The sequence below is a fragment of the Dufourea novaeangliae genome, unplaced genomic scaffold (genome assembly GCF_001272555.1).
Source record: "Dufourea novaeangliae isolate 0120121106 unplaced genomic scaffold, ASM127255v1 scaffold310, whole genome shotgun sequence".
In the NCBI taxonomy this organism is placed as follows: domain Eukaryota; kingdom Metazoa; phylum Arthropoda; class Insecta; order Hymenoptera; family Halictidae; genus Dufourea; species Dufourea novaeangliae.
In genome coordinates this window covers 38,420-47,343 of record NW_015374199.1, presented here as the reverse complement: position 1 = coordinate 47,343, position 8,924 = coordinate 38,420, and the positions used below count along the sequence as shown (strand labels likewise).

Below are 8,924 nucleotides of genomic sequence, written 5' to 3'. Positions count from 1 at the left end.
AACATCAACTTATTACATGCGATAACGAAACAATAGTTAACTTATTATTGAATTGTGGTTAAATCCGCGCAAGAAGCAGCTGTCACATTGAACCGTTTATGAAAAAGACCTTATCTTAGATAAATTGCAGTAATTTTAAATTTTTCTTGTGAACATAAGTTTACACAATTGCCATCATGCTGCTGCACTTCACACTATACATAAAATGGGGAACAGAATTTGGCACGGAGGAGAAATTCATACCCCTTACCCTACTACGTTATCAAAAAGGTGTAATAAATAATTTCATTTCTCATTGTCAGATTCATCCGAAATGGCGCTTCTGACGCCGTACTGGGGACTAGATGGCATCATACTGTTCGCATCTCTTATGGTAGCCGCGTATATGTATGCGACCCGGAATTTTAAATACTGGGCAAAAAGAGGCATCATGGAAATTCCTCCGACGCCGTTCCTAGGAAATTTCAAGGAATGCTTGTTATTGAAGAAATCACCGTCGGATTTCGTGAAGGATCTGTACGATCAATCCAAGGGATTACGTTACATGGGATTCTATATTTTCGATAAACCATTCTTCTTAATACGGGACCCCGAACTTATTAAGCACGTTCTGGTGAAGGATTTCAACGTCTTTAAAGATAGATATGCTTCACCGGATGTAACCGACCGGCTTGGATATGCAAACGTTTTCATGATAAAAAATCCTAGCTGGAGGATACTTAGAACGAAGCTAACGCCAATCTTCACTACTGGAAGACTGAAGAAAATGTTTGATCTGATGATTGTGGTCGCCAACGATCTAGACGAACATCTTGAAGGACAAAAGCTGCGTTAGTATTCATCTGACTAATGCTACATCTCATGTTAACGTAAAGGTTCTATCTATGAGTGCTGTTCTTGTGGATAGAAAAATAATAGTACCTAAAGACCAACAGACATTACTTTGAAGAATTGCCAACATATAGGAGAGGGTTGCCAAATTTGGACAATGTCCTAGGTTGGATCACTACTGTAACTTGTAATGTGTAAGCAATTTACGCTGTATGCTACACAATATGTATAGTAGGGGCACCTCACGCGCCTATTTCTCCTTCCAACCTTTCTTTCGCACCGTGTGCCTTCGTAGAAACAAAGAAGCCCAGACTCTTGTCCCTGTCACTCCATGGTAACGGTGGACGGTGGTGGGGACAAGTTTTAGCTCCCGGAAGTCAACTTTGCCCACCGCTGGCTTATATACTAACAAGTTAGTTGATACAATCACCACTATCATAGATATATTGCTTATCATACAGGGCAAATTGTTTACACATGACAAGTTACAGTTGTAATCCCACCTAGGCCATTGTCCAAATTCGGCAACCTGTCCTTAACTCCTAAAAACAAAAATGTAATTGGATCACAGCATCAGCTGTTACTTCGTCAGAAAAATGAAAATATAAGTAGTCTGCATAAAATCGACAGTCATGATGTTATAATATCTGTTTCAGAAAATGGTAAAGTGTTAGAAATGAAAGATCTTTGCGCGAACTTTACCACAGATATGATTGCTAGCACCGCTTTCGGTTTGCAAGTGAATTCATTAAAGAATTCTCACGTACCTTTCCGAGAGTACGGCAGAAAAATATTCGACTATACTGTATATCGTTGCGCAGAATTTCTTACCATATTCTTCCTGCCACAACTAACCAAATATACAGGCGCGAAATTCTTCGGGAAGGAGGCCACTACATTCCTTCGATCTGTATTCTGGGATGTGATTAATCAACGAATGCAGTCTGGAGAGAAAAGGAACGATCTTATAGATATTTTGATCGAGCTGAAGCAAAAGCACGAAAGTGAAGGCGATCTCGGTGGATTTCGTAAGTTACACTTTCAACCCTTCGTCTACTTTTGAGTTTAACATGGCATACATTTTTGGCCTGCATTTCCATATCCGGATCAAATTCATTTGCATTCGAGTGGTACACGTGAAACTACTGTTTTAAATGTGCAAGTTTAATACAGCAAGTTTATACCTACCACTAGTTTTATCAGCTTTACCGCAATAATTATTATTAGCTTGCATACACATGATTCTCAAGTACCAATTATATCGTTTATTTTATTGTAGTCTCTCTCTCTCTCTCTCTCTCTCTCTCTCTCTCTCTCTCTCTCTTGCTTTATTAAATGTTGCGTTATTTATTTTAGTCTCACACTTATGACTGTTTACTGTATTTATCAATGGAATATTATATGTGAGTGTGTGAAACGCAATAAAAGAAAAGCTTCAATAAATTGTGACGAAGCATTCATTTACCGATTTGCTCAATTCAAAACAGGTAAAAACCGACCGCTAAGGATTCCTTGAACACGAATATGACTTATTCGTATTAATATACCAGGTGCATCAATAACATTATCTTTTGTGGATACATAATTTATGAATAAAGGACGTAGTCATAATCTAGAATTTTTCTGATTAATTGCTGCATTGAACACCTAGTACAATATTTTCACCATGGACAATTGGCCATTTCCGACTCATTTTCAATCAATTCGTGTTTTAGAATTTAGCGGTGATGATTTAGCGGCACAGGCAGCTATCTTCTACATCGGTGGTTTCGAAACATCTTCGTCCTTCATGTGTTTCACCCTTTACGAGCTTGCGTTAGACATGCACGTGCAGAGGACTCTGAGGAAAGAGATTGTGGAAGCTCTCGAAGAAACCGATGGAAAAATTACGTATGAAATGGTACGTAAACTAATAGTCAAATAGAATTAACTTAATTTGAAATATCTTAAGAGTTGATGTAATCTCCAAAGTCAATTCATGTCATGTAACCGTAAATCATACATTACGTGATTCTACAATCACAAATAAGTCCATAGTGTAAAATAAAATTTACTTACACACAGCTTTTACTTTGAGAAAATCGATTTTGAAAATTGCACATGATGAATGAAAATGGCAAGAAACAAAGGCGTTAGACGATTCCTATTCAGTTTTCTTGAGAACTAAACCTTATAAAAACAAATCTCCCTTTTGGTTATATTACACTTTCGAAGGCGTAATGTATATGTATAGAGTAATTGTTTGCTATGAATCCATGAATATCAGTTTCGTACAAACGTAAGTTTTATTAACTCTCCCACCACGTTGCGTACGCCAGCGCACCAGCACGATCCACCTTTTGCACAGGCACTGAGGCCGACGCTATGATAATAGAACTTACCATGGAAGGGGCTCTGAACTCTTTGCCATTTTACTCCCCTACAGTTCTGACCATGGCGATATAGTTAGAGTCCACTGTATATAGGACATATGTTCATACGACGTTTTTTACTTATATTAGTGTGTAGATTTACTTACTGAAATATTAACATGCATTTATGAATCAGCCTGTATTTGTTTGGTCGCAACTGCTCTGAAAATGTTAAAGAACAACTGTCTTCTTCGCAGATTATAACACTACCGTATCTCGACATGGTTGTCTCAGAAACCCTCCGCAAGTATCCGTCACTGGGATTTCTGGACCGTATTGCAATGACTGACTACAAGATTCCGGACTCTGATCTAGTGCTGGAAAAAGGAACTCCAGTGTACATCTCTATGAATGGAATACACAACGATCCGGAATACTACCCTGATCCAGAGAAATACGATCCATTAAGATTTACCGACGAGAACAAGCAGAAACGACCGAATTTCACTTACTTCCCATTCGGCGAGGGACCCCACAATTGCATCGGTTAGTAAAACATACACTTTCGAGGTAACCATACAATCATCTTGTTTCATATTATCTTTGGAATTATCATTCTTACTTCTTCAAAAAAGACAAACTCTTACGGTCTCTGTTCCGCCTATGTAAAAATGATGCGAATAAAAAATGTACTTAGCAATGTTCTACATTCTTTCCGTTCAATTTATTTCTTCCATAACAGCAACTGTTTTTGCAGAAATTGTCAAAGTTCTGCTCCAAAATATATTACTGTCAGATAAAACATTCAATATCTTGCAAAGCGAGGATTTTTATGGAATTTTATTCTACACTATCATTAAATTATTACAATACTGTGACACGACCAACTGTATAATAATAGTCGCGATTCTTGCTGATGAAGGAGTATTGTTTAATACAAGATTTAAAAATACTACATCCTAAGTGTCGCATATTTTCAAAATTAGAACTTGTTGCAAGGGCAATTTACGTTACACATTATCGATATAACATATTCCCTTACAGACAAGTTTTTTTGTAACCGACAATTGTAGCCGTTATAAAACGGCAACTAACTATAATTTACGGCACGTTAGTGATTTCAATACGCCCAAAGAAGTTGAGCAAGCACCATATGTGTCTTCTTCTTGCAGAGGTTGAGCGCTCTTGTCTTAAACTTTAGAGAACGGGAGGCCTATTGTTAGGCTCCAGAGGGATCGTTTGTTTTTCGTAGTACAACACTGTAATGAATATATAAAATTTCTAGTACGTATCCAAATGGATTCAGTTGATCTTAACAATCAATGTATACCTATATTGGATGTATAAAATTAAATTATTTTTTATATAAAATTTCTAGCTCGAAAATACAAAAAGGCATGAAAAAACCCACCCGTCTTCTAAAAATTTATCCATCTATCTTCGGCTTTGAGAGTAAAGGTGTTTCTTTTATCTTGAATGTCACAAAACTATCCAATTTCATAAACGGGTTGTTATGAATTATATAATTAATTTATGAATAATTCAGTATTAACTCAATTCTCTCACAGATATCACATTTCAGGAATGCGTCTAGGTCTTTTGCAATCGAAGCTTGGACTCGTCCAAATGTTGAGCAAATACGAGGTAACACCTTGTGAGAAGACTGTAATTCCGATAGTTATGGATCCAAAAGGACTCACCGTGACGGCACTGGGAGGAATTCATTTGAATGTCCGAAAGATCAGTACAATAGCAAGTTAAATCATACAAAATATAGATCTAATGATTTATTATAATTTATATACTAATTTATAAAATTTACATTATAATGAGTACATCTGTAAATGTAATTAATACCGATCCATTTCAGCAATGTTATAAAATAACTAATGAGTAGACTGCAGATTTTATGCATTTATAATCTATAGGGCTCTGTATAATACTTAAGAGAACAAACTTTTGTCAGATGCAATGTGTCTTCTACTTTATTCTGAACCCAATAAGATATTTAAGAGGAGAAATAAGTTATATCGTAATATTTCTTGGCCACTATTTTTTTTTCTCTGGGGAGAAGACATACTCACTACAACAGAAAATATGAAATAACGGATAATTGCAGCATGTGCTAGAAAATTCTTGTAACTTCTTCTTCATTACAATAATCAAATGGAGATCAAAACTATCAGGGTTGTTTAATTTTCAAAATAAAACGAATAGAGTGCAAGTGTAAATAAATCAAGGATATAACTAGTAGTTTCACATATCAAACAGGAACATATTTATATTTTGAAAACTAAATATCGAGGTCTGCTGAGGATTCGTTAAAAATCTAAACAGAACTGATTCAAGTTCCTTAAAGTTTGCTCTACAAAATATAGATATTCAAACATGGTTGTATTAATCAGTTATACCTCATCTGTGGTGGTGTGAACAAATTATACACAGAAAAAGAGATTAATCTCAATATACACTCGGACCGAACACGCAACGCACATGCGACTACACACACACACACACATACACACACTCAACAACTTAAATTAATCGCAACGCAGAAACATACGTTCAATCGAAGGGGATTATCGGAATAGAGTTACCACACATTATGTCGTTCACGTACCGAATACCAAGCTATTATTAAGTGCAAACTACAGTAGATATATATGAACATACTTTGTTATAAGTTCACTCAATTGAGAATATGTAATGTAATTAAAATTTTACATCATCTTGTATTGCAGAAATGACTCTCAACAGAGATTTTAAATGTTAATAAAGAATCAAAGAAAAAAATATATATATGAACATGTGACTGTATGAACATGTAATCTGAGAGCAAAATATAAAGAGTTCGCGATTCAAACGTGCCTTCAAAAACTGACTACAAAAAAGCCCCCTAAATCCCCCCTGGCTATTATACCCTATGTAGCTACGCCAGACAAAGGCAAACCACGACCGATGTCTGAATTCTCCGGAGAATCCAGAGGGATCGGTAAACAGCCTTGGTATACCTACACGCCATAGGGCCGTATACTAAGTCCGTGTAAAGAACTCACGATTGCCCAGGTCTCACCACGTGGAGGTTGCTGCGAATGGAGACCCGAGGAAGATGGACGGAATCACATGTTCAACGTCAATCAACCTGTTACAATTAGTCTCGTTATAATCAACTTAAATCTTAGTACGCTCGCGCCGAACACACGCAGATACAATAACTTAAGTTAATCGCAACGCAGAAACATACATTCAAACGAAGGGGCTTATCGGAATAGAGTTACCATGCATCATATCGTTCACGCACCGAATACCAAGCTATTATTAAGTGTAAACTACAGTAGATATATATGAACATACTATGTTATAAGTTTACTCAATGAGCATATGTAATGTAATTAAAATATGATATCATCATGTATTGCAGAAATGAATCCCAACGGGGATTTTAAATATTAATAAAAACTCATATAAAAATATATGTGTATATATGAACATGTGACTGTATGAACGTGTAAACTGAGAGCAAAATGTAAAGAATACGCGATTCAAAACGTGCCTTCAAAAACCTGGTTACAAAAAACCCCTTAAATCCCCCCTGGCTATTTGGTGAATGACTCGACCGATTAAAGCCCAAGCGACCAACCAAAGCGTATGCCGGAGCCAATAATGGACACCGATCTGCGATGGGAGAAGCTGAGACCGTAACCGTCTCCGCTGTAGGGCACCAATCTCCCGAGAGGCGATTAACAGATGTGGCACGATTATCTTTCAATCCAAATATACTTATGCAGCTACGCCAGGGTAGGCAAAACGCGACCGATGTCTGAATTCTCCGGAGAATCCACAGGGATCGGTAAACAGCCTTAGTATACCTACACCCCATAGCGCCGTATACTAAGTCCGCGTAAAGAACTCGCGAGCAAAGTGAAGTAATTATAGCTTGGTAATTTTACAATATTTTATCGAGTGTAATACCGATTGTCACGATTTATTTCTAAAAGGCTACTTTGACTGCAAGTCAGTACCCTCGCAATAACACCGCCTACCATTCGGTTACGGCATGTGCAACGAAACAAATTATTTTTTAAGTCGGCACGGCCTAATGATGATCGTCACGTGAGGAGGAATTTCCATGTGATCTTCGGACGAACAAAAATCTTCTCATGATCTTCGAGGGAAAACAAATGTTGAGATGATCTTCACACGAAGAGATATCTTCAGATCTGGACCTAAGTTTAAATGAACGATGCTTAAGTATATCATACTATGATTCGTGAGACGGACACTAAAAAAAAGTAAAAGTACATATAGTAAGTATAAAAGGGTCCTATAATACGGTTTTATACATATTTTTTTTTGATAAATTAGAAATATAATCCCACGACGATTCCTGGAACAGAAAATTCACTTTAAAAAAGTACCACTCTTAAGGTGGGCAACATTAATCGTTTAAGATTAATAAATTGTCGGGAGAATGTTGAGAAACGCGGAAGGTGCTTGTTGTTCGCTACACTATTTTATTAAATACTTAATGAAGAAACTTCCGTGCACCTTAGTCTCATAATACAGAACACAACTGCTCTGTGGTTCCGATGGTACCGGAATGGTTTTAGGCATCCGATAGATCGCACGACTAAGCCAGACGCGACCCAATCTCTATTGGAATACTAATTAAAAAAATAATAACTTCAATCACGCTCAGTCATTATCGCAACACTATTTTGAAATATAAAAACAATCTTAAAGGAAACACGGTCTGATTTTTCGCAACACTATTCTCTAAGCAACCACGATGATCTGTATTGCAAATTTACAATTCCATGCAAACCGTGATCTCGTCTCATCCGCAACACTAATTCAAACCACGATTTTGCCCAATATTGCTGGTCGTTGGGCCGATATAACGGCCAATATACAAACTACTACTACAAATACAGGCGAGTACAGTGAACAAATATTTAGTAATGACTCCACATCCGAAGATGCAGAGCCATTCGTTGCTGCCCTCTTGAGTACACAGTTTGTGCTGGGCCTCTTCTTTTTCTTCGGCGGTCCGCCCACCTGTAACCCTCATGCTGCTCGGTTGTGGACGACCAACGACTCCAAGAGTCTGTATGATCGTACCACATGTGCAATCGAGCAGGTCGTTCGTTTCGACTATCCTATAGTTCCGACCGCGATCGCGACACAACTATTTCCCGAATTTGAAGAATCGAAATCGAAACCGGAAGCAGACGGCATACTCCGTCTGGACCAGTTTCGAATCGACGCTACAAATTATCCCGGTAGCAGGACTATCACGCGAAACCTACACACGCCTACCCCATCAGAGAATATGATAGCCTGCCCCGGCCCCTACCTACTTACAGTCTAATCGGACATTCACACACCAGAAAATATGCTACCTGCCTACCTAGCCCTATATTTAACAAGAATTTGGCAAAAGACAGATTCTCACCAACACACAACACTCCACAGTTCTCAAGCATACGCCCGGGTGCAAATTAGCCGCGAACATTGGACCAGTTTCGAATCGACGCTACAAATTATCCCGGTAGCAGGACTATCACGCGAAACCTACACACGCCTACCCCATCAGAGAATATGATAGCCTGCCCCGGCCCCTACCTACTTACAGTCTAATCGGACATTCACACACCAGAAAATATGCTACCTGCCTACCTAGCCCTATATTTAACAAGAATTTGGCAAAAGACAGATTCTCACCAACACACAACACTCCAC

General features: G+C 37.9%; 1 protein-coding gene across 1 annotated transcript; it reads left to right on the top strand.

The window, feature by feature from the left end:
* The first annotated feature begins 298 nt into the window (after positions 1-298).
* LOC107192276 (cytochrome P450 6k1-like) lies at positions 299-4,943 on the top strand. The gene is made up of 5 exons (XM_015581494.1): positions 299-830; positions 1,488-1,859; positions 2,547-2,731; positions 3,440-3,728; positions 4,765-4,943. The coding sequence occupies exons 1-5, from the start codon at positions 314-316 to the stop codon at positions 4,941-4,943; spliced, it is 1,542 nt and encodes a 513-aa protein (XP_015436980.1). The 5' UTR covers positions 299-313.
* Positions 4,944-8,924: the final 3,981 nt, after the last annotated feature.

What these genes read in the sequence shown, in the direction of transcription:
- LOC107192276 (XM_015581494.1), top strand. Translation starts at nt 314, where the DNA reads ATGGCGCTTCTGACGCCGTACTGGGGACTAGATGGCATCATACTGTTC. An exon ending in TCTTGAAGGACAAAAGCTGC is followed by an intron (nt 831 to 1,487) that starts GTTAGTATTCAT and finishes TATCTGTTTCAG; the next exon opens with AAAATGGTAAAGTGTTAGAA. An exon ending in AGGCGATCTCGGTGGATTTC is followed by an intron (nt 1,860 to 2,546) that starts GTAAGTTACACT and finishes TTCGTGTTTTAG; the next exon opens with AATTTAGCGGTGATGATTTA.